General features: G+C 41.8%; 2 protein-coding genes across 3 annotated transcripts; both read right to left on the bottom strand.

Moving 5' to 3' along the window:
• Positions 1-65: 65 nt before the first annotated feature.
• On the bottom strand, positions 66-2,085 carry LOC126382363 (double-strand break repair protein MRE11). The gene has a single exon (XM_050032178.1). It carries the CDS (start codon positions 1,997-1,999, stop codon positions 140-142), a length of 1,860 nt encoding a protein of 619 aa, XP_049888135.1. The 5' UTR covers positions 2,000-2,085; the 3' UTR covers positions 66-139.
• A 1,040-nt stretch (positions 2,086-3,125) lies between these two features.
• Positions 3,126-24,708, bottom strand: LOC126382374 (zinc finger protein ztf-16). 2 transcript variants are annotated; one of them, XM_050032208.1, is made up of 7 exons: positions 24,442-24,708; positions 24,044-24,167; positions 15,443-15,951; positions 14,780-15,090; positions 14,333-14,457; positions 11,647-11,814; positions 3,126-7,101 (listed from the first exon to the last, which is right to left on the bottom strand). In XM_050032208.1, the coding sequence occupies exons 2-7, from the start codon at positions 24,116-24,118 to the stop codon at positions 6,862-6,864; spliced, it is 1,428 nt and encodes a 475-aa protein (XP_049888165.1). In that variant the 5' UTR covers positions 24,119-24,167; positions 24,442-24,708; the 3' UTR covers positions 3,126-6,861. The 2 variants fall into 2 exon arrangements, with proteins under 2 accessions (XP_049888165.1, XP_049888166.1); XM_050032209.1 differs by having other exon boundaries at positions 11,725-11,814.
• Positions 24,709-25,320: the final 612 nt, after the last annotated feature.

The raw sequence follows: 25,320 nt of genomic DNA, 5'->3' as shown, positions 1-25,320 counted from the left end.
ACAAAATGCATCCTGAAAGAGTTGTTCTTATTAAGGCAAAGCAGTTTTACAAAAATATCCAGATCTTTAAAAAATAGGATTTATTCCTGTAAATCCTGAATTTTGCCTTACATAACTAATACATATAATCAGCTTAAAGTTAATCTGAGTCTTCAATGTCTATAGAACCACGCTGCCGTGTGCTGCGTTCCACAAAGTTCTGTAGCCACGATGCAGATTTTTGTGCAGCTGAGCGTCTAGGAGTGCGGCGCTCCGGCACAGGCGCGGGCGCGGGCTCGGGTTCCGCGCGTGCACGTGTCTGTCGACCACGGCCTCGAGCACGTGCTCCGCCCCTCGCGCCGCGTCCTCGGCCCCGCGCTGGAGAAATCTCAGGCTCAGCGTCATCATCACTCGATAATACCACAACAGCACGCTTCAATGCACCAGGAGTAGGTGGTTTGTTTGCAGCTGCATCAATTAGCTTTTTAAGCTGTTCTTCATCAGCTACATCAAGCTCCTGCTTTCCAGCTCGTAGTTTTTCGGCCACCTCCTCCTCAGTCTCTGCAGTTGACTCCAATAACATCTCGACACACCGTCGCTTGTGAGCTTCAAACACGCGCCGGAATACTTCATCATCCTTTTTTAATGTGAAATCACGTACTGCATCGGTCATAGCACGGACTGACAATACTTGTAGCCTTCGCTCAATTGGCAGAGCAGCATAATACGCACGAAGCAGCTCCTCTACGTCAGCTGCTTGAGCTGCTCCTTCAATGTTCAATTCACCATCTTCTTCCTGTTTAGGTTTACGCTCATGACTTCGTTTCTCCTTTTTCATATTGAGAATATCACTAGGATTTGCAACTAACCCATTAAAGTTTTGCCCAAATCTCATTTGATTAAAGTTTTGGCCTTCTTTTTCATAGAAGACATTCAGTCTCACAAGTGGCAACGCAGGTTGTTTAGGGTCACCACTCTTATTACGATTAGCTTCCTCTATAGCTTCATTTATTTTGGTCTTCAAAAACTCTTGTACTTTCTCATTTTCATTTACCTGATCCTCACCTAAATTTTCCTCAGACAGGACCAGTGTTTTAAATATGAACGGTCGCACAGTCTTCAATGGAATAGGGGTTACAATAAATTCCTTTTTATGTATTTGTAGAAGAGCACAATGCTTGGGTAGAGCTTCTCCAGCTGCCAGGGAAGTCGCCACAGTGCTCCCAGGTTGAATAACTGAGAACTCATCAGCTTCCGTTTTGCCTTTTATTGGAAATACTAAACTATCATGTTCATGGCCCCATACTACCAAATCAAGGAATTTAGGCAACACTTTCTCTGGAATGAAATTGCCAGGTCCTCTATCAGCCCGATTCTGATGCAACACCAGTAGATTGAACCAATCTTCTCCGTCTTCTGGTAATTCCATTTCAACTTTTTGTTCAACAAAAAGACGAGAAAGTCTCTGGTCTTTCAAGTGACTGAGGCCATAGAGTGCCATACGAGTGCCGCCTTTCTGCATAAGGACTGGAGAAATACGCACATGTGTATAATCACTCCACTTTCCAAAATAATTGACCAGCCCAGTGATGGACAGGATGTCTAATGAGCTGACACTGCCTTGGCCCACAGGGTCATCATGATTTCCGTGTATAGAAAGTATCGGGTACGCTACGTTGAGGTTGGGATCTTCATAGTTGACACTACGAGAAAAATTCTCAAATTGATCGGAGAGTAGCTCGACAGCAACCGGTTTGTCGCCGAAACAATATTTGCGAATAAGTTGAGTCGCTTTAAATAGACAAGCAGGTGAAGGCTTCGCATGATCGAATAAATCACCACCAAGCAACACCAAATCAACATCATATTGCACCGCTAACGATAAAACCTCTTCAAATGCAATAAAGCTATCTTCGCCGCGTACAGCGTCCGTCTCTTGATGGCCCAGATGAATATCAGATGCGATTAGAATTCTAAGTGTATCTTCAGGGGACCACGAGTCACCGTCAGTTAGCACCATCTTTTCAGAATATTGTTAGCAGCTTTTTTAAAATATTTTACTGATTTTAATTGCGAACGCTCAACAAACAACCAAACCAACTATTGACAGCGCTACCGACCGGCGCGCAGCTCGTAGAGTTGCCAGATACGTATTTTAATTCCCCTATTTCCTACAAATATCCCTAAAATAATATTATTTCAGAAAAAAGACCCAGAACTCTCGCGATGTAAATATTATGCAAGATTATAAAATTCTCATGTTATAATATTGCCGTACACTATGCACCATAGTGTGTACCATTGACCATACATAACAGATATTCCCAGATTAGCGGCCGAAATAAGTGTGACGTCAATTAATTTATCCATCAAATAGATGAGACAGGCATGAGCAAGTACAAAATCCTAGAAGGAGCAAGTACAAAACCGTTCTTGTTTCCCTAAAACTTCCCCAACATTTTTTCCCCTTAAATTGCGAAAAGTACCCCTAATCTGGCAACAAAAATGTTTTGTTTTTAATTCTAACCGTTAATGATTAATGAAGTAAAGACATACAGCCAAGTAAAAGTATATTAAATTATAAATTAGACGGCATTTAGAAATTACTTTCACTAATTACCTCATTTTCAAACTGAGCTTTAAAAATATAGTAAATCCACTCAAAACTGCTATTTATGAAACATCGAACAACAAAAGATTATAACCCATTTATAATGAATTTGTGCTTACCCCGTATAGCTCCTATGAGCTACATCCTAGCGAAGACACCTATGGTATGGCGGTACTGTTCAATTCAAATTACCTTTCCTAAATTGGATGGCGATTTGGTAGTAAGTTCGTTTCTCCATTATATACAAATTCTAGGGTTGAACCACATTCGCCAGCACGGAAGCGTATTTGTTCCGTTTGTACTACAGCATGTTGCCGAGGTTATTAGAGAGACACCAAGTCGGGCGCATTTTTTCAAACTAAGTTACGAACCAGAAGAATTCTTACCACTCTTACGATGTTTCCTAAATTAAGGCCGAAGCCAAGTCTTAGTTTGGTACATAGACCACTCTGGGTTGTAGGTGAAATATTCTCCTTGATTATTATATAAAATAGTTGGATTTTTCTCATTCAACGAACAAATAATACAACAAATGTTATTTCTTAATCGTTTATTAATATTTTATTAGACCCTTTACCAAATTATTACAAGTAAATAAATAGAACTACATAATTCCTTTAAAATTTTAGATCATCGTAACCAGACGAGATGAACAATGTCTGTAAATCAACTGCAAATAAACTTTATTATAAAAACAAGCAAAACAGCCATATTGCAAATATTTTTCTACATGTATGTATAAATATTACTTTATAGTGTAAATATACAGCTTTCGTGTCAATATTTGTAATTTCACACATCTAAATATGATACTTTAAATAATTTCAAAAACATTTTTTTATATATATTATTGTTTTATATATCATACTGATCTAAGGCACAATCAGCTAACATTTGATATATTAACTATCACTCAGGATTCCGGACTGGTTCCTCAAATATTACTATTTAAATATTAGTAAAATATGTTATTAATTCTGTTATTATAACGTAATAAAAATAACAGTAAAATATCAACGATGTTTTCAATCTTAAAGTCATCATAAATATATAATTGCTTTCAACCATGCTATTTTAGTTATCTTATAACATTACATATATAACAACTTAAAACAAATTAAAATGTTGGTAAGCTGTGTTTTGGTATTAAGGTGAGGATCGCTATACCTAAGTAAGCACTCAGTTGATACTAATGTCTAGTTCAAGTGGACATGTAAAGAGTTCAACTATTGCAATCAAACAAACCACTTATTGCCAAGTGGACAAACCACTCCCGGAATGTTTGACAAAACGATCGGACAAGTTTTACGTACAAATCTATGTTCATTTTGTCCGAATAATTGAAACAAATATGTGTTATTCACTGTTAATTTAAAAATACTGTTTAAGTATTTATCATACATAGATTACTTATTACGTTCTCAGCTCTGTCCTCTGAAACAACTTTCAATACTTTTCGATATCTGCGCGTCGTTGGACACGAGACATAACATTTATGTTCAACTGCAACAATCAACAATGTTATTCTGCTCCATTGAAAAATGAAACAGTGTTGTTTTGTGAACGTATCACGAATTGGTCTTACATAACACTGCCTGATCTTTCACCAGAGCAGATCATTTACTTAGTAGAAGATAAATAACTATAACTATATCTTTAAACCTCTGCAATTCTGTAAACATTTTTATACTTAAGATCTTTTCTTAATTATATCTAAAATCTATAAAATATATTACTCTATTAAATATTAAAGGCAATATCTATCGTTAGATACGGACGGATTAAGTAAAGGCGCCCAATGGGGTTACCGATTAATAATTAATAGCTCTTATATAACTACTTACGCTAAGTTATAAACCGCGACGAAGCGGCAGGGACCAAAATGTAATTAACAAAATGTCCGATTGTACACAAACAACAAAGGAAACGCATAAATATAAGAATCTCTAAATAAATATGTGTGTTGCTCGATTTAGGTAACTCTCTATAAGCGCGTCGCCGCCGCCTGCCTACTTGTCGCAACAAAACAAAATACATTACATACTTCGTTGGTAAACATAATTTCAGTCCCATCTAAGTCAATTTCGTAAACTTAATAGGCAAGACCACAACCGATATTAAGTACTTATTAGCTAAAGGAATGTAAATCTCAGGATTCGGTTTTACTTAATTAAAAAATAAAATGGAACGGAATGATAAGTACCGGGAATGCACCCGACGGAAATTAATGAATACTAAGTACATTATAATTTCATGCCGTCAGCGTCTAGCTATACACTGCTCACCGCACATCTAACACTCCCGCAGTATCGCCTGCATACAACTATTTAACTAGTGTAATTCAAAGTGTACTGTATGTAAATGTAACACATTTAAAACTTTATTCTGATGTGAGATAACTCCGGTGCTGAGGCGTTAGATTTAAGATGACCTTTGACCATCGACGGACGCTGTCATCACGCGATATACCTGATTATAATATAGGTATCAAGGAAAATGAGACCATAATTAAACGCACCTGGACGGGATGTCAATTTGCTAAATAATAATTGACTTCCTCCGCAATAATGGACCGCTACGTGTTCGAGAAGTTTTCGATCATAATGGGATTTCTACAACATTATGCCAAACTAAAATACTCATCCCTATAAACTTCCATACTACCGCTGTTGATAAATATTATTATTCGAACAATCAAATACATAACGATATCGATATGTTGAGCACTTTTGACTTTCGTAAAATTGGAATATAATCAGGGTCTTTCCAACCGACGTTCCACGTTCCAAATACCAAGCAACTATTAGTTTTATATAAAATATGCTTCTGCCATTACTTACATTAAATTTTCGAATAATTATGTACCCCAGCAATGAGAAAATAGGTAATTATCACGTTAAAAGTGAATAACGCCATCTATTGTGTTTTTGGGGAACGCCGATTGGAAAGACCCTCATTGATAAAAGAATAATATTTTCGAATAGCATTTTAAAAATAAACTTAATAAAATACATTTAAACAAGTCAAAAAGCGAACATTTATAAAGTAAAACACAATAATAATGCACCAATATAAGCACACATACCTACTCAAATTGATGAGAAATCAAAGACACGAGATATTATGCGTTTGTGCGAGAACACTTGAGATGTGTTCACAGATAAGCTGGTAATACAATACTAGTGAATTTAGATCTTCAATCGAAGGCACGTCAATTGACTCCCCAGTTGATGCACACAGTCGTGTTATATGTGAATACACCTAAAGCGAGCTCCAATACTTGAGCCTTACTGAATATTGAGCAAGTGACCTTCTAAAGGAGCTTCATTATTTACAAATTGACCAACCATATCTGTTGGAGACCAGAAACAGAATAAGCTTTTAAGTACATGATTTCGATGAATAAATAATAATAACAATAAACAAGTAAATATTAGTCGTGGACTTGCATCACATGCATTTTATAAGAGAACAAATAATAATGGAATGTAGAATTTATAATTCCTGTCTTTACACGATCACAATAATTAAATAATCACGGAAATATTAGGCTTTGCCTCTTTATAACTTGTCAACAGTGAAATGTAAAAATATATTAATTTGTACACTTTACTCCGTAATTAAGTTTTTTAACATTAGTAGAATTCACTATCGCACCAAAATACTCTATAATTTTGATTATATAAAATCACGGCGTACAGTGAAGTACCGTAAACAAATTAAGTAACAAATAAATATCTTCTGATAATTTAAGTAAGTAGTCACCTCACTTCCTTCCCCACCAAACACTTGAACTTTTAAGTCAAATCTTACACAATGGAATGTATTTGTCCCGATCTGGAATGTTATTATAATCTCTGCCGATTTACAAAACCTTCGATTATATTAAAAATTTTGTACCCGAGGGTTAGACTCCACATATCGAACTAATTTTTAAAATTATTTCATACCCATTTTCATTTAAGTACTAAGGAAATATCCATATAAATATCTTCACTCATTTAACTAGTATAACCACTAAATATATACCTTGACGTAATTTGCACTTTTAAAAATAAACAGCTCCGGGGGGACGTTCAGCATAGCATACTCGAAGCACTTCAACGCAACTGTTCTAGTCGTAAATTGAAATCAAAAGACGTACCATGTCGGACGATAGAGGACGAATAGAGGCGAAGTATTCGAAGTGCGACGTGCTATGCACACGTAGTAAGAATAGTGCACGATCGAACTGAGAGTCAGTGAGTGTCGAACGGCCCCCCTGCAAACAGTCATTGGTGACTCTTGCTGAGCAGGTGGGAGTTGAACTCGTAGACGTTGCAGCACTGCTCGCCGCAGATGTTGCACTTCCACGGGTTGGAGTCGCAGTGGCAGCCCTTGTGCAGGAAGTACAGCGTCGAGTCGGGGAACGTGATGGCGCAGAAGGTGCACACCAGCGAGGACGGCGCCAGCGCGGCGTCGCCGTGCGTCGACGTGATCACGCCGCCCTCCGACGGAGACGCGCGCGACGCCTGCCAACAACACGCCGCGGCTGCATTACATGTCCTTACAGCCATGGTGTAAGAAAACCAGGTATGCTCAATCCTGTGACAAACCGCCATTGCTACCCCTTTAATGACGTATGTGTTACCACTGTGTTACCATTAAATTGGTATCTCCAACATCCCAAGGACGTAAGTTTTATTATTGAAAATTAATTGAATTACTGACTAATGTATTTAATTACTATTACTTGTCACATATATAAAAATTAAAACAGTAAGTAAATCTTTTACTCAAAGTTCAAAATTTCCTTGCAAAGTAAATTAAAAACATTGGTCCTGGGTAATTTATTTTTTACGAAATGGCAATACTGTGTGGGATGACGTCAGCTGGGCTACCTTGAAATGTTATTTTGAGCATACCTGGTTTTCTTATACCATGCTTACAGCTAACAATAGGTTAAAAAACTTTCTAGGTAAGCATGTGCCATCCTCGGCTGCATCGTCACTGTCATCATCAATCATTAGGTGAGATTGTGATGAAATGCTTTCTTATCATCCATAAAAAAAGCTTGATTAGAGGGCAGGACAGATATACAATATAGCCGATGGGCAGTAAGCTGTCTTCCGCTTACGTTTGACCCATTATGTACGGCACACCTGTATAACATACATAAACTCACTACTATTGAATTCCATAAGCTTCGATCCTGATACACTTCTCTTACCACACCCTGTACAATGGCTACATTTAGCACTCAGTCCCGGCAGGATTTGATTGATTATTTACAGGACATCCTGTATAATATACATAAACTCACGCCTATGCGCGCCTACAGAAACTATGGAATTCCATTTGCTTCGATCCTGACATATTTGTCTTACCACACCCTGTATAATGGCTACATTTAGCGGTCAACCCTGCCGCCCATAAAAGATTTAGAAATAAAATGTCTTTAGCGAATATCTAAATTGCATAAAAAAAAGTAAATCCCGATTTTAAAGTATCCTTTGACCCATCAAGGTCGTACGAAAGACATGCAAAGGCATTAGCCGACCTTCCCGACGGTTTACTCATGCACTCCATATATAGAGTATGACTCATTGCAAAACAGGATTTATTTTTGCCGACCACAGGACAAATTCTTTAAGATAATTTGACTCCCATATTATTTCAATCAAACTTGCGATCTATTTATTTTCGACGATGAAAGTACACATGTTTAATGTTTAACTTGTAAAGAAAAAATATAGCTGAAATTACGAGCAATATCAATTAAATAAGTAAATATCTTCAAATTCTTTGCATCATGTAAATTATTCACGTAACATAAGCAAATAAGTAACCCTAACACTAGGGTTGATGAGATTGGTCATCCACCTCACACCCCACACGAAAATATGTAAAAATGAGTTGATTAAATAGGTAATTCATAATATTTTTAAATTTATTTTCTTCTGACACAGGTGTTTCACACTTACTAGGAGGTTACAACTGCAAATATTATTATGTACCATCTCTGTTAAAGATTTATATTTTTATATATTTGGGTGCACTCTCATGCATGCAGGGTTGATTGCCGAATATTGTCACATTAAGAGTATATTGTCTTAAGGAGCCTCGACGTGTTGGCTTCGGCGCCACGCAAGCCTTCCAACTCCGGGACTCCAGTCCCCGAGATATGGAAACGATACACAAATAATAATAAAAACGTAAGTTTCGGACAAACTAAGACGCATGCTACTTAGTTCATCTTGCGATGGATGTACCTCTGACTACCCCAATTGGGATGTAGTCGCCTGCTTATTTTGTGTTATCAATTGAAAGTATTAAGCGAACGAATCTCTTAATTACTACTTACACTGATATCCGCAATAAAAAGAAAATGAAGCGTATGATTTATGAATTTACTGTATTCACTTAAACGTGAGAATACATTGTTGAAATATTTCGTTTGTTCTCGGTTGTATTGACAAACAAAAGCAATTTAAACCAGACATGGCCGTGGCTCCGCCGGATATCCAGTACGTTATGTATCATTTCATTTACTTGTACGAAGCAATCATCATATGACACGCAGAAATCGTACTTATTTATAAGTCGTCATCTCCCTAGCGTTGATCCGTTATTGTTTAAAGAGTCCACTTACCTAACCTGAGTATTTGACAGGTCCGGTTTGGAATGCCCTTCTGACCTTCCAACCCGCGAAGGGAAACCAGCCCGATACAGGTTAGGTCACATACATACGAAACGCATTTCTCGGGAACGTGAGTTTCGTCACGATGTTTTCCTTTACCACTAAGAACGTGAGAATCATATAAGTTCCATTCGAAAATCAAATTGTCCGCATTTTAAAAAGTTATTTCAATGCTGTTCTTTGTTACTCACGATAGCAACTGAGGCAAAGTCACGTCAAAAAACTTAACGTATTTAAAAAATAAAGTGGATTAGCGTCAAAATGGCGAACCAATTGCTTAATGTTGAAATTCCATATTGTCAACACAAGTACTGATCCAGTACTACACTTCTCATCAAAAAAATCGAAACACTTCCGTTTTCATTGTTTCTGTCGGAATTTAACACAAAAAAGAATTCATACGATGAAAAAAAATACATAAATGTATAGCTGGCAGTGTGGCCATTACAGTAATAAGCGAAAATTCTAAATTCAAAATTAGAATTTCATTTGTTTATCTTATAAACGAAATGAATCACTGTTTTGAGACAAATGTGTGTTTAGGGTTGGAGTACATTTAGCGTTTAAAAACTAAAAATTGGCGCCTATCCTTAAACTTTTTGTTTTTTATTTCAATACTGTGACTTTGGGACGTCTGAAAAAAGGTTTTTTTTCTAAAACGTATGGATACTTCGCCCACAGAAGCCGCCCAAGTTGTGGCATTGCTGGATTCTGGCCTTAGTCAGCGTGTTGTGGCTGCAAGACTGCATCTAAGCCTGTCATCTGTTCATAGAGTCTATAAACGTTATCGGGAGACTGGTTTGTTCACGCGCCGTTCAGGATCTGGCAGGAATCGGGTCACTTCTGAGCGAGATGATCGATTTATTGTAACAACTTCTTTAAGAAATCGACGCCTTAACGCTTTTCACCTGCAGCAGCGGCTTCGTGTTGTACGAAGGGTGGCTGTAAGTGACTCTACAATTAGAAGAAGGTTGAAGGATCGTGGACTGGTACCGCATAAGCCAGCAAATGGGCCGAAATTAACTGCAGACCATCGAAGAGCGCGCCTTAACTTTGCACGTGAGCACCTAAATTGGTCATACCTACAGAACCGCCACCATAGCTGACCTTTTCTTCAATGCAGCATTGTGCATAGCGTTCTCCGTCTCTTCTGTAGACCTTGTTCCTTCCGTCGTTACCATACAGCATAATTTTACACTCATCAGAAAAGAGAACTTTGCTCCACTGTAGGTATGACCAATTTAGGTGCTCACGTGCAAAGTTAAGGCGCGCTCTTCGATGGTCTGCAGTTAATTTCGGCCCATTTGCTGGCTTATGCGGTACCAGTCCACGATCCTTCAACCTTCTTCTAATTGTAGAGTCACTTACAGCCACCCTTCGTACAACACGAAGCCGCTGCTGCAGGTGAAAAGCGTTAAGGCGTCGATTTCTTAAAGAAGTTGTTACAATAAATCGATCATCTCGCTCAGAAGTGACCCGATTCCTGCCAGATCCTGAACGGCGCGTGAACAAACCAGTCTCCCGATAACGTTTATAGACTCTATGAACAGATGACAGGCTTAGATGCAGTCTTGCAGCCACAACACGCTGACTAAGGCCAGAATCCAGCAATGCCACAACTTGGGCGGCTTCTGTGGGCGAAGTATCCATACGTTTTAGAAAAAAAACCTTTTTTCAGACGTCCCAAAGTCACAGTATTGAAATAAAAAACAAAAAGTTTAAGGATAGGCGCCAATTTTTAGTTTTTAAACGCTAAATGTACTCCAACCCTAAACACACATTTGTCTCAAAACAGTGATTCATTTCGTTTATAAGATAAACAAATGAAATTCTAATTTTGAATTTAGAATTTTCGCTTATTACTGTAATGGCCAAACTGCCAGCTATACATTTATGTATTTTTTTTCATCGTATGAATTCTTTTTTGTGTTAAATTCCGACAGAAACAATGAAAACGGAAGTGTTTCGATTTTTTTGATGAGAAGTGTATTTGGTCCCCATTTTAACTTCAAAATGGCGGGACCAGACAAAACGGCAAACCGGAGTTTGATAATGACTAAGTAATGAAGTAGACAGCGAAAACAATTTGCAATTAACATCGTGTCACCAGTTGTGGAAATACGACTATCCTTGCTTTGCTATCAAGGCATTAAAAATTGACCTTGAGATTCCATTATTGGCGTATTAGCGGTGCTGAATCGTTTAATTGATATTGATATCATCTGAATATGAGCGATGCAGCGATTTGATGTTCCGCCAAAAGTTAAATAGACCGTTTTCATCCCGAACGTAAGATGACTACTGAAATGATCCGAATGTACGATGTATAGGGCCGTGAGGTACTGATGGATCTATGTACGTGGATGCATAGACATACGTTGGAGCCGCGAGCGCGCCCTCGTGCCGATATGCGCCGGCGCAGGTCCTCGCGCAGCAGGCTCTTGAGCGGCGATACCTTGATCAGCGACGACAGGCTCGACGACACGCCGCGCTTGTCCCCGCCGTCGCCCTCGCACCCCGCGCCGCCCTCCTCCGCGTTCGGCTCCTACGAAACAGATATGATCTCTCAATATCACGCTTAACTGCCTTTCGCAAATTATTCCCGCAAACCGTCCCTTTTGCATTACTAAGGCTATGCCGCAGAATATATATGGACCAATTTTCAAAGTCCTACAAAAGGTAATCTTTTGGGAGGAAGGAAGATCAGAGGATTAAGAAGGCCACCTAAAGACATTTGCGCATATAAAAGTAACTGCGCACTATTAAATGTTTAGAAATGTAAAATAGCAATATTGCTTTTTTACATGAATTGCTTTAATGTGGCCCTTTTCCCGGCAGAATCTTATGATTTTATGACCTAGGACTAGGTGCAAGTTGTCTTCTGATTACTTGTAGATCTGTCCACCCCATTATAGATAGCGGCGTATCGGGCGCGAGTTTATACATGTATTAATAGCGGGACGTACAAATCAGGTCTTTTCTTAACATCGGAACGACGCCTCCTGACTTATGTCAGGACTTAGTCCGGCCAAGTAGTTAATGCCATCTGTGGCAAATCTACAATAAGTCACGTCAAAAAGGAAATCCTGACTCATTTCATGATCCCTGGCTCTATCGTTGTGGGGTTTGATTGCGCCATATTTATTGATTCGTAACCCGCCGCGTTATACTTGCACTTTTTTTTTATTTACGTTCGGTCGAACCTGATTCATCCTGACTCCTAAATAGGGCCATAGATATCGCACTTTCCTGTTACCGATACATACCTCGTCGCTGATTGACGTATCTGAAAAATTTGGCGAATCTGATTTGCACATTTTGCTATTGTCAATAAGACACAAATTATTTTAGCAAAATATTGCAGATATGTCTGTCTTGGAATTCAGTGTCCAAAAGGGTCTCTAAACTTCGGACGAAATCTTATGACTTTTACTGACTCACTCATCACTGCAGAATTCAATTTCCAGGAACCTTCTTTTAAAACTTAAAAAATATACATATACTCATATCTCTGTGAACATAACATAACGACTATATCCCAATTGGGGTTGTCACAGTTACATCCATCGCAAGATGAACTAAGTACGCACACGTCACCGAGCTATCGGTTTTTTTCACTTTGCGAAAGAGGGTGAAAATGATTCCACCGAGGACTACCTGAATCATAGAATAAACAATAATACTTGTTATAGAAGGGACACTCCCTACCCCGCACCGATACGAGCTTAAATTAGCTCAAACGCATTCAGGTACTTCCTAGACATTTAGTAAAAACCGAAACTATGATCTATCTAATATGTTAACAGTGATGTGCAGTTCCCGGGAAAGTTTCCACTTTGCTTTGGCTGTAAGTCAACTAATTGCTCTGCCTACTCCATAGGGAGTTACGGGCGTGAGTTTCACAGACACATTAACATTCTATTGACTCCATCTAGGCGATAGGCCATTGAATATTACAATACAATACAATACAATACAAAAACTCTTTATTGCACTTGAATCACATTAAAAATACTAATCCCAGACAAAGCGAAAACAGGTTTTAGTTTTTAGGTTATCGTTTACGAGATTATTATAATCGATAAGTAAACGCGAACGGAAGATTAATTCATTATAAAAAAAACTAAGACTGCTACAACTTCCTGTTTCCAAATATTAATTGAAAAAGACAAAAAAGTAATTAAAATAATTTGCGAGAAAGTTATGCAATTCGTTTAGTTACATTTTGGGACTGCGAAATCCTGAAAAGATGACTGTAAAAAACGTGTACAATAATTTCAATGTAGGAAAGAAAATTGAAAACGAACATATGCGCATACATTGTAGGTGCTCGCGTGTGCCTTATAAAGCCAATCTTGGTGGGAAAGATTCTCACACACGTTGGCGGGACGCACCGCGTCTACCGCGTATGTCAACGCTGAACATACACAACTGTATAATGCGTGTACTTTGTACTGTACGCATGGCAGGCAAAAACGCATGTCAGAAAACAGGGGGGCTAAAATGGCCACTATTTGACATTTGTTTGCATTGCGCACTTACTTTTATATGCGCAAATGCCAAATTGCAATGTTGCTTTCTTAGATGAATTGCTTCGATGTGGCCATCTTAACCCCGCAGGACCGTAGTAAGTCACCTTCACCTACTTGTCTAGTTTGAATGGATGGAACATCTTAGGCGCAGGCCAGACTACTCGATAAATGGCCATTGCCACTCGCTATTTCTATCTCTTGCATACACAAAGAGAAGAGAAGCTCTGTGCGCCGTTTCTGTTTGCGAGCGAGCGAAAAGGCAAGATACGCTCTGAAGCTATCTCGCTCATAGCAATCGGATCTATTGTTAAAAATGTATTATAATATACCTACTGGCTTACCGCCCAAGATTTTGTCCGGACTTCAGTTATCGCGCGCAGCACGTTTCCATTATATTTCAATCCCCTTAGGAGGTGATTTTAGGAATAAAAACTATTTTATACATTTCCCTAGGTCTCGAACTTTCTCGATACCAATTTTTATCAAAATTAGTAGCAGTTTAAGCGTTATAGAAAGAGTTACACTACATACCTGCTTGATGGGTATGAGCGTGATGGAGGGCGTAATGTTGGCGGGCAGGCTGGACAGCGAGCTGCTGGCCACGGCGCTGTCGCCGGACGCCGGGGAGCTGCCGCCCTCGCCGTTCATGCGGGAATCTGTACACACACGGACACCGCATGTCTATTTAACGGCTGTTTACGTATTACGACATAAAAGAACAGGCAAAAAATACATAAATGTACACACAGTACTAGCTTGTGAATAACGGCAATGAAGTTTGGAAAAATAATTTATTTATTTACAAATATATATTTTTTATTTACATACTTAGTAGTGTACCTACTTATTAAAAGTTTAGTCCATTCCAGAATAGGATTTCTATCTGTAAATCTTTACAAACAACAGTTTTATTTCCTTTTTTCCTTCCTATATAGGAATAGGAACCGAGTTACATGAACCCTTCAGTATCCGACTTACCAGAGTTATTATGGTGATTAGACTGTCCGGGTGAGAAAGTTTCGTTGTTATCAGCCATTGATATCTCTACGTGGGGCGTCAGGTAGTGCATGGGTGGTGTGGCGTTGTCTACTGATCGAGCGCCGTTGCTTTCACCGCTGTCGGAGTAAGCAGCTGCCACGGACACGGACAGGCCCGAGCCAAGAGCGCCCAGCGCGTTCATAGCACTCGGGTCCATCGTGCCGTCCGCGTACGCCGCGTTGGCTATGCCAGCGGCGAGGAGCGACACCGAGTTGTTGCCCGGCCCTGGATTGTCCAAGTCTATGCCGTGTCTGTAAAGAGGCAAAGTATGAGCACACACTGGACACTCCATACGAACATCTTGTTGTTACCGTGTTCCGCCTTAATGTATGTGCGAGCGAAACAGTCTGCGCCTGCTCCCTAGACTAAAGTAAGACTGAGGAGGGGGTGAGGGAAATCTAGGTTGGTGTGGAGAGAAGAGTTACCGTTCTATATGCAGATTTATTCTTTATGCTATGGTATGAAAGAAGGAATGAAAGTGAGTTGCTACCTCTAGTAACGAGTTCGCCTTTTGTGTCACTTATTTTATTACGATATTTGTAAGTCTTGTGCAATAAAATGTTCTTATGCTATATTTTTTAATTTCTATTTGTAAATGTATACCTGTTAAAGAAGTGGACTCTGAGGCTCTTCATAGTGGGGGCGCGGTAGCTGCACAGGGGGCAAGTTTTGACGAGGTCGTGTTGGCCGACGTGTTCGTTTTGGAAATGTGCGCGCATCGCGATCTGCCGTTGGAACCCTCGGTTGCATATCGGACAGTGGTACGGCAAGCTCTTGGTGTGGGTTGTGAAGTGTTCCGCGAGGTGGTCTTTCCTGAAGAACCGCTTTTGGCAGACGCGGCACTCGTAGGGTTTGACGCCGGTGTGGCGCATCTTGTGGCGGCGCATGTTGGCGCCGTTGGAGAACTTCATGTTGCATACATCGCACTCGAAGAGCTTGCGGTGGGGGCGCGCGTCCGCCGCCGCCGCGCCCGCCACGTTGTTGTTGTCGGGGGAACACTGGGCCATGTGGCTGGTCAACGCTCGGCTGCTTAAAGTACTAAAGCTGTTGCAGGTGGTACATTTCAACAATGTACCACCCCTTTTTGGAGTTTCTTTGCTAACTGTCGCCACCTGAAACAATACAAACATATACTATAACACATACTATATCCCAATTGGGTAGTCAAGAAGCACATCCATCGCAAGATGAACTATGTATCCATACCTCACCAAGCTTCCTGTTAAAGCTTTCGCCATATATAATGGTGATAACTGTGTTGGATACACTACTCAATCAATAAAAGTATTTCACAGTTTTTCATTGTGAATAAAAATAAATTCACTAGAAATTATTAGCATAATATTAATAATCATGTTATCGACAGCACTATGGTCCGAACCAGTTGTAAACGAGAACCTACCTATTATTAATCTGTTCATAGGAAACAAACTTATTTATGTTATAAATATTAATATTTTGTAGGGTATTTGGAAATTTAAAATTATTATTGTACCCTTACTTTTAGTATGAGTGGACTTGTCATTGTTCCGTGTAAGGAAATCTAGCTCTGGCTAAAAATTGTATATAAAAATTGTGTGACGAAGTAAAAGACGATTATAGTTGAAAAGTGCTCATTTTATTAAAGTTCCGATGCGACCACTAGACGTGCGCAAAGATCCCTGTGCCTAAATTACATATTGTGTGGTCCTTCAAAATCGCCGGATCGTACGACTAGTGGAGGTTACGTAACGGAATTTTAACGAAAAAAAAAAATGAGTACGGTGAAGACGAGAAGGCAGCGTCGTGTGGCCGATATGGATGCGAGACGATCTTTGGATGCGACTGTTGCCACTGATGGTGAAGAGCGTGTACTAGCGTCGTCCCCAGGGTATGTTGACCCGACAGAAGGAAGATGTAGCACCCCGGTGATGCCGGAGGATGATCACGTGGATCATAGCTACTGTGAGCCGCTGCGGGACCATGCAGGAGGAGATGCGAGTCGTGTCACGCCCAATACAGTGAGGAGGAAAGCTCAAAGCGTCAGGAGTAACGCATCCAGCCGAGAGTCACAACGGCGCTTAAAACAATGTGAAGCCGAGGTACAGTTAGCAGAGCTAGACGCGACAATTCAGCGAGCACAGGCTAAGAAGGTAGTATTAAAGAAAAAATTGGCTCATGACATGGCACGTATGGCGGCTGATGATGAAGGAGGTGATGAATCATCCACGAGGTCAAGGTTAGTGCAGATGGATAGAACCGAGGAATGGGTACGGCGCGGGGGTGGCACTGATGCGCTCCTTGCGCGTCCTCGGCCTCTAAATTCGCATGCACCTACCCACAAAAATAAAAATGAGAAGCCGCTCCTTCGAAATCAGCCGGAGTCAGGGACGTTGACAGGCTACCGCAATCTACCATCAAGACCGCCTACGTCTGAGGAATATATCGTACATATGAATCGACTCGTTGAGGCCGTAACTACGGGACGTTCTTCTAGACCAAGGCCAAAGCAAACGTATGAGCTACCGACCTTTACTGGTAACCCTGCAGACTGGTTGGCGTTTAGACGCACCTATTATAATTCGACGAAAATGTACAACTTTGAGGCATTTGAGAATATTGCGAGATTGCAGGCAGCGTTACAAGGGGTAGCTAAAATGGCGGTAGAAGATTTACTTAGAGCATGCGACGAGCCTGAAGAAATCATGAAGGTGCTGGAAGAGGAGTTTGGGCATCCTACCTTGCTGCTGGAGTGCGCGATGAACAAAGTTCGTGAATTGCCGCGTGTTACAGACAGTGGACGTGAGTTGCGCGGCTTCACCGCGGTCGTAAAGAACTGTGTGTCGTTGCTGAGGGCGGTGCGCGCGGACGGTTACTTAAATAACCCTCAGGTTGTATCGGACATTTTAAATAAATTGACTCCGTACCAGCGCGCTCAATATGGTGAGTTTATTATGAAAAAAGACATTTCCAGTGATGTGGACTTACGAGTGTCACCGAGTCTTGAACTTGTGGTGGAGTTTCTTGGACAGTTGTCTCGAGCTTCAGTGTACTATGCACCAGCAAACCCTTTTACTCTGCCGGTCCAGAACGTACCTGTGAGAGCAAGCCGAGAGCAGAAGAGGAGCGTGCGACCTGTACAGCACAAGGTGATGACGCAGGCTGAAGCGACTTCGTCTGTAGACCGCAAAGACAATGGCTCGAGTGCCCGTGCAGAGACCGTAGTGAAAGACTGTAAGTGTGTCTTGTGTAACTTACCTCATCAATTGCCACAGTGTGAACAGTTCCGAAAGATGACGACAAGAGACAGATGGAAGTTGGTAAAAGATCGTAAACTGTGCTTTAAGTGCCTTCTTGGGTCTCATTCCAGAAAATACTGTAAAGCCAAGCGATGTAGCAGGTGTCGATGGCCGCACCACACGCTGCTGCACGAGGACAGGCCGGCTGCGGGGAGCAGCGCGTCGGCCAACCCCGAGAGGACTGAAGAAGCAGTAACGACCATGGGCGGCGAGAGAACGCGCGCCCTGCTGAAGGTGCTGCCAGTCACCATCATCGACGACGACGGGCGTGAGACGCCCACTTACGCACTCCTTGATGACGGAGCCACCATATCCGTGGTTGACGAGTCGTGCGTTGAGGGTATTGGCGGGCCTGTTGCCCCGCTGCGCCTGGTGACCGCGGGCGGCAATATTGTTGAGGACAATCAGTCACGAAGAGTGAAGATCAAACTTCGGGGTACCAACGGAGAGTGCCATGTGGTAAGCGTACGAACGATGCACAACGCTGAACTGCCGGTGCACACTTTGCCGGCATGCGTGCTGGAAGCGAACCCCCACCTACGCGCCTTGGACTGCGTGGCGATGGAGGGCGTGCGACCCATGTTGCTCTTGGGCCAAGATAATTGGGAATTAATTGTAGGTACCGAAGTTAGAAAAGGTAAATCCGGTAAGCCAGTTGCCTCATTGACACAGTTAGGATGGGTGGTTCATGGTCCCGTGGGTACCGTTTCGGGTCCGATCGAGATGGTAAATTGCGTACAGGTGTCAGACGCATCCCTCCATAGCCTAGTGAAGGCGCAATTTGAGTTGGAGGCGATCGGGGTAAGTAAGGTCCCACGACGGAATGCCGAGAACGATCAAGCAATGAGGATTTTGGAGTCAACGGCGAGGCGAGTGGAAGGCGGATGGGAGGTAGGTCTTCTCTGGAATCGCGCAGCAGTGGAAATGCCGGATAACCACGCGTACGCGCGCCGACGACTGCTGGGTATCGAGAGAAAAATGGATGCCGATGCGGAGTATGCGTCTGCCTATTGTGCTCAGATTGACAGGTTGGTAAAGGAGGGCTATGCCCATAAAGTAACTGACGGTGTGAAGAACTCTCCCGTGTGGTATTTACCTCATTTTGGGGTAAAGAACCCAAATAAGCCGGGGAAGTTGCGACTGGTGTACGACGCAGCGGCGGAGTACCAAGGTACCAGTCTGAACGACAGGTTGTTTAGTGGACCTGATTTGCTCAACTCCCTCTTGGGAATTCTTTTTAGGTTTCGGTCGGGGCCGATCGCCTTCACCGGAGACATAATGGATATGTTTCTCCGAGTGAAGATCCGGGAAGCCGATAGGGGAGCGCAGCTGTTTTTGTGGCGAGGCATGGAGCGCAGTCGTGAGCCCGACGTCTACGTGATGACGTCGATGATCTTTGGCGCCACGTCCTCACCCTGCTCAGCAAACTACGTGCTACGACGAAACGCGGACGAGTTCAGGGATACTTATCCTGAGGCGGTAAGTGCCGTCCATGATAAACATTACATGGACGACTATCTGGACAGTGTATCAACGGTCGCGGAGGCACGGAAGTTGATCGAGGAAGTCAGCACGATCCATCGAGAAGGAGGCTTCAACATACGGGGGTGGGTATCTAACTCATCTGAACTGCGAAAACAGCTGCCAGAGGTTACGGCGGAACCGACGAGAATAGAAGAGGGGAAATTGAGCAGCGAGCAAGAGAGGACTCTGGGAATGATGTGGTCACCCGAGTCAGACACATTCTCTTTTGACCTGTCATTCAAGAGGCTGCCACCTGAGATAGTGGAGGGACATGTGACACCGACGAAGCGTCAGTTTCTAAGCTTTGTCATGAGTATTTTTGACCCACTCGGTTTGGCTAGTCCTTGTACCATACAGTCGCGAATCCTTATGCAAAGGATTTGGCGATCAGGCATTGGATGGGACGAGCAGTTAAAGGAATTAGAGAAAGAGCTGTGGGAAAAATGGCTGAAAGACTTGCAACTGCTGCGAGAGGTAAGCATCGCGCGATGGTATAGGATCACGGGAGATGAAGTGGAGCTCCATGTGTTCGCAGATGCGAGCGAGTTGGCCTACGCTGCTGTGGCGTACATCGTGGGCGCGGGAGAAGATGGACAGCGAACTGTCGCTATGGTGGCTGGTAAGGCAAGAGTTGCTCCCTTAAAGATAGTGTCCATTCCGCGGATGGAGCTGCAGGCAGCGGTGTTGGCGTGTCGACTAGCAAATACCGTGGTAAATGAGATAGGTAAGTCTATCAGTAGTACTACCTTATGGTCGGATTCGAGGACGGTGCTGGCGTGGATTTCGAACGACAATCGCGATTACCCGAAATTTGTTGCCCACCGGTTGGCTGAGATAGATCAATGTGTGTCTCGAGGCAATTGGCGCTGGGTTCCTTCCCAAAACAATCCAGCAGACGAAGCCACCAAGTTGGTATGGCCGGGGGGTGGGAGTAACTGGGTTGCGGGTCCGCCTTTTCTACGTTGTCCACAGGAGCAGTGGCCGGGCGTGGGAACTGAAGGCATGCAGCCGGTGGAGGAGGACGAGGGCACGATCGCATTCGTAAATGTGGTTGATGAACCAAAATCACCCCTCATCGATGCGGCACGTCATTCATCGTGGAATCGCGCGCTGCGAGTCGTAGCGCGAGTCATCTGCTTCACCAGAACCTGCCGAGGCCGGCGGAGCGCCGGCATAACCGCTGAGGATCTCCGCGAGGCCGAGCTGCGGTTGTTGGTGCAATCGCAGGCGGCTTCATTTTCTAAGGAGCTTAGCGCGTTGCGAGCTGGCCGCGCGCTTCCGGCTGACAGTCGACTGCGCGCCCTGGACCCCATGATTTTTGACGACGGTCTACTGCGTGTGCGGGGGCGCCTGAGTGCCGCGCCGGACCTCAGCTTCGACGAGAGACACCCGGTCATTCTGGACGGCCGTGATCATCTCACGCGGCTCCTGGTGCGCTCTTATCACGGGCGTGCGCTGCACAGTAACCATGAGGCTGTGCTCAACCAAATGAGGGAACGCTTCTGGATACTGCGAGGAAGAACTACCGTGCGTGCAGTGGTTGCGCGATGCCAGCTGTGTCGGATACGTCACGCCAAGCCTACTCAGCCAAAGATGGGAGATTTACCGGCCATTAGAACACTCAACACTCGCCGAGCCTTCGTCCATTGTGGCGTAGATTACTACGGCCCTATGCAGGTGGCCATTGGACGACGCCGAGAGAAAAGGTGGGGTGTATTATTCACTTGCATGGTTACTCGCGCCGTCCACCTGGACCTCGCAGCAACCCTGGATGCGAGCTCAGCGATAATGGCCTTGCGACGTCTGATAGCCCGTCGGGGGCAACCGGCGCGAATGTACAGCGACCGAGGAACCAACTTCGTGGGAGCGAACCGCGAACTTCGAGCAGCGCTGCAAACCCTGGACCATGACCGTGTGCGAGAGGCAGCCGAGAATCGGGGAATCCAGTGGACTTTCAACCCTCCCGCGGCGCCACATATGGGCGGCTGCTGGGAGCGCCTGGTACGCTCGGTTAAGGAAGCGCTGAAGGTGACCCTACGAGAGAGAGCACCACGAGAGGAGGTGTTACAAACACTGCTGGCGGAGGCGGAGTTGGTCGTCAATAGCCGTCCGCTAGCCTATGTAGCTGACGACCCGGACGAGCCAGTCGTGATCACCCCTAATCACCTGCTGCTGGGGACGGCAGCGGGAGATACTGGACTATGTGCCGCTGATCCCGCAGACCTCAACGCGCGCGCACAGTGGAAGCGCGTGAATGTGCTGGCAGACATGTTTTGGCGGCGGTGGCTGCGGCAATATTTGCCGACTTTGCAGAGACGTCAGAAATGGACATTGGACTCTCCGCCAGTGCGTATAGGTGATGTGGTGGTGATTAGTGATGGCAATTTGCCTCGCAATATGTGGCCTAAAGGCATTGTGAAAAAAGTGTACCCGGGTTCAGACGGTCATATAAGAGTGGTAGATGTAAGAACGTCAACGGGGGTGCTGCGTCGCCCCGTGGTTAAGATCATAGTGCTGCCTACCGATGGTATGTTGTTAGGCTGAAACCTCCAACAGGGGGTGCTATGTTATCGACAGCACTATGGTCCGAACCAGTTGTAAACGAGAACCTACCTATTATTAATCTGTTCATAGGAAACAAACTTATTTATGTTATAAATATTAATATTTTGTAGGGTATTTGGAAATTTAAAATTATTATTGTACCCTTACTTTTAGTATGAGTGGACTTGTCATTGTTCCGTGTAAGGAAATCTAGCTCTGGCTAAAAATTGTATATAAAAATTGTGTGACGAAGTAAAAGACGATTATAGTTGAAAAGTGCTCATTTTATTAAAGTTCCGATGCGACCACTAGACGTGCGCAAAGATCCCTGTGCCTAAATTACAAATCAAATAAAATATAAAAAATAAATAACATACTCTATAAATCATAGAAGATATAAACATAATTATGTTAAGAATTGCAAACTAAATGAAAGGCAAAATAAAAGATAAATCGCGGATTTTTTTTATACACTCATGGAGTGAAAGAGGTGAGTTCCATAATGTAAAAGTAAAATTGGTAATGGTGCAATATTGTACTTTTACTTTCACAAGTACTTTTTTTTTTTTTTTAGTTACTCATTTATATTTATTTGTTTAGTTATCCTTGAAAGACTGATTTAAAATAATTTAGAAACCAGATTTATAAATACTTATTGACCTACATGTATATTTTATAACAATATATTTTGCTGCTTAACATAAAGTATGATTATTTGTACTAGATTTGCTTCAAACATACATAAACACACGCCTATTTCTCACCGAGGTAAGCAGAGACTCCAGAATTCCATTTGCTACGCAAGAGAAATGTGTCAGGAGCGAAGTAAATATAATTTGTGTCAAACATACAGTATAAAAGTCCTAGTTAGTATTTCCTCATAATTCCTATTAACAGAATAGAATCAACCAATTTTATGTACATAGATAAACTCACGTCTACCAAAACAACCAATCAACCAATTTTATTTAAGGAAAAAAAGGATAAACAAAATAGAAAAAAGGATAAAGATTAATGATTAGTACTTTTCAAAACAGTGTTAATTAATGTTATGGACAACACCCTATGTATATTATAAGTAGGTATTAAAATCATTAAGATGGAATAGGAATCACTACTCTAACTGATTGGTCTAGTCATAGGTAATTAAGTGACACAGACAGGTTCTTTATTCCTATTTGATTGATGGCAATGCATCATTATGACCAAAATAACAATAAATGGAAAAAAAACCATACAAACTAAGGAATGATCAATTGTTCATCCATACTGGGAAATCATAATTTGGTCTAATATGTTTTAAATAGCACTTAAATGTGCCAATCCATTGGCTTTACAAAAATAATTATTGTTAAAGGACGGGTCAGGGAATAGGCAGTTCTAGAAATAATTAACTCTTTGTCACATTTTCTTTCAATCCATGACAAACTCACCACATAAATAAAGGTAATAATTGTAAACAATTACCCATAAAGCATTCCACTATGACAGAGTAAGATTTATATATAAGAATATGATCATGAGAGGTATCTTTCAAAACTCCAAAGCCATACAAATAATTTTAAGTTGAATTAAAGTTAATTTCTGGAACAGAGAAATCGAATAGATAATGATATCTGATTACCTATATCAGAAAGGGAAGATAAGTCAGTGTAATATTATATTTAGCTTGGCAATATTTATGCATCAGGTTTTACTATTAGTACCTTTTAGGTCTAGATCACTTTGTTGAAACTGTGACCTCATCCAGGAGGAAATTGCATGTAGGACACTATTATAAAAACATTACAAACACAACCTCTCGAAAATGAAGTTATAAATTAACAACTATATAATCAATAAAAAAGGTAATACTGACCGGTTCATTTTTGACTGCAGATAAATTTGGCGACACGGTGCCAGAGTCGGCCTCTGTTTCCCCTTTTGATGACATCACATCACCAGCTCGTGGACTCTCTACTCATCACTCTCCCGCCACAAAACTACGGAAAATAAACATCCTGTTAACACAAAACTCCGACATTTCAAAATAAGAACAAGCCGATATCTTGAAACATTGCCCCGTAAGCAACGAATTCACAAAACAACTTGTTTCTCAAAAGAATGGCGAGGTGACCCATTTACGAAAACATACGAATTATCGACTCGCGATATACTATTTATAAACGTTATCTATCACATTCGATTCCATATCCCGTATCACAAGAAGGATACACAATGATGAAGAATGAACACGGCAGTAAATTACAAACTCACGTTAGCTTGATACGTCGACAGCCAGAACAGCGGTATTTTAGGGAGAGATCGCTATGTGGCCTAATTCAATGCTCAGAGAACTCGATGCACAAAATACGTGTTACGCGTATAACTGTAAATACACAAATAAGCGGATCTCCACCGGATACTTATATTAAATGGACATTTTACTAGATTTATCACTTTTTATTAGTTTTAGTAGTGTATTGAAATTATAAACTTTTTATCAAGTCCATTTTGTTACTGTACTTCGGCAAAACGCGCACACCTACACCTGTAATTTTTCCTTTTTTTCTCGTAACAATTCCATATTTTATCTTGGCAACCCAAATAATTGAAGACGTCACATCGCTCTATATTCTATCCTTATTTTACTTGTTCTTCTTTAGGACATCTTTCTCTTTCTGTCAAAACAGCTGTAACCGATCCTGTCCCGATACACGTGTTGCTATGATTTTTGTCAGATTGATGAGTTTTTAATTTTTTTTAATGTATTTTTATTATTATCGTGTGCATTTTAGAGATACATAAAAAATTAGAGATACATATTATGCGAGATTTCCACATTTGCTTTATTATTTTTTAAGATTTCTCGATACGTCGATTCTTTTGCGACAAAGTGGATGTATCGAAAACATACTGGCCTAGCTGTCAAATTACCTGTCTGTGTGTGCTGCGCTGCGGGCTTTTTGGCGGGAGACGGGAACGGGACAGTTGCTTTCTTCATTGAATAATCTAAATAATTAATACGAAGTGGTGTTTTGTGGTTAATGATCGCATTAAGTTAGTCGGAAGACATTCGCGAGTGTTATTATATTGGAGTATTCAATAAACAAAGTGTATCTGCCTATTTTCGCTTCGTGTCAGGAAGCCGCTCAT

The sequence above is a fragment of the Pectinophora gossypiella genome, chromosome 4, assembly GCF_024362695.1.
Source record: "Pectinophora gossypiella chromosome 4, ilPecGoss1.1, whole genome shotgun sequence".
Lineage (NCBI taxonomy): Eukaryota > Metazoa > Arthropoda > Insecta > Lepidoptera > Gelechiidae > Pectinophora > Pectinophora gossypiella.
Note: the sequence above shows the minus strand (reverse complement) of the source record. Positions and strands in the feature narration are given on the sequence as shown.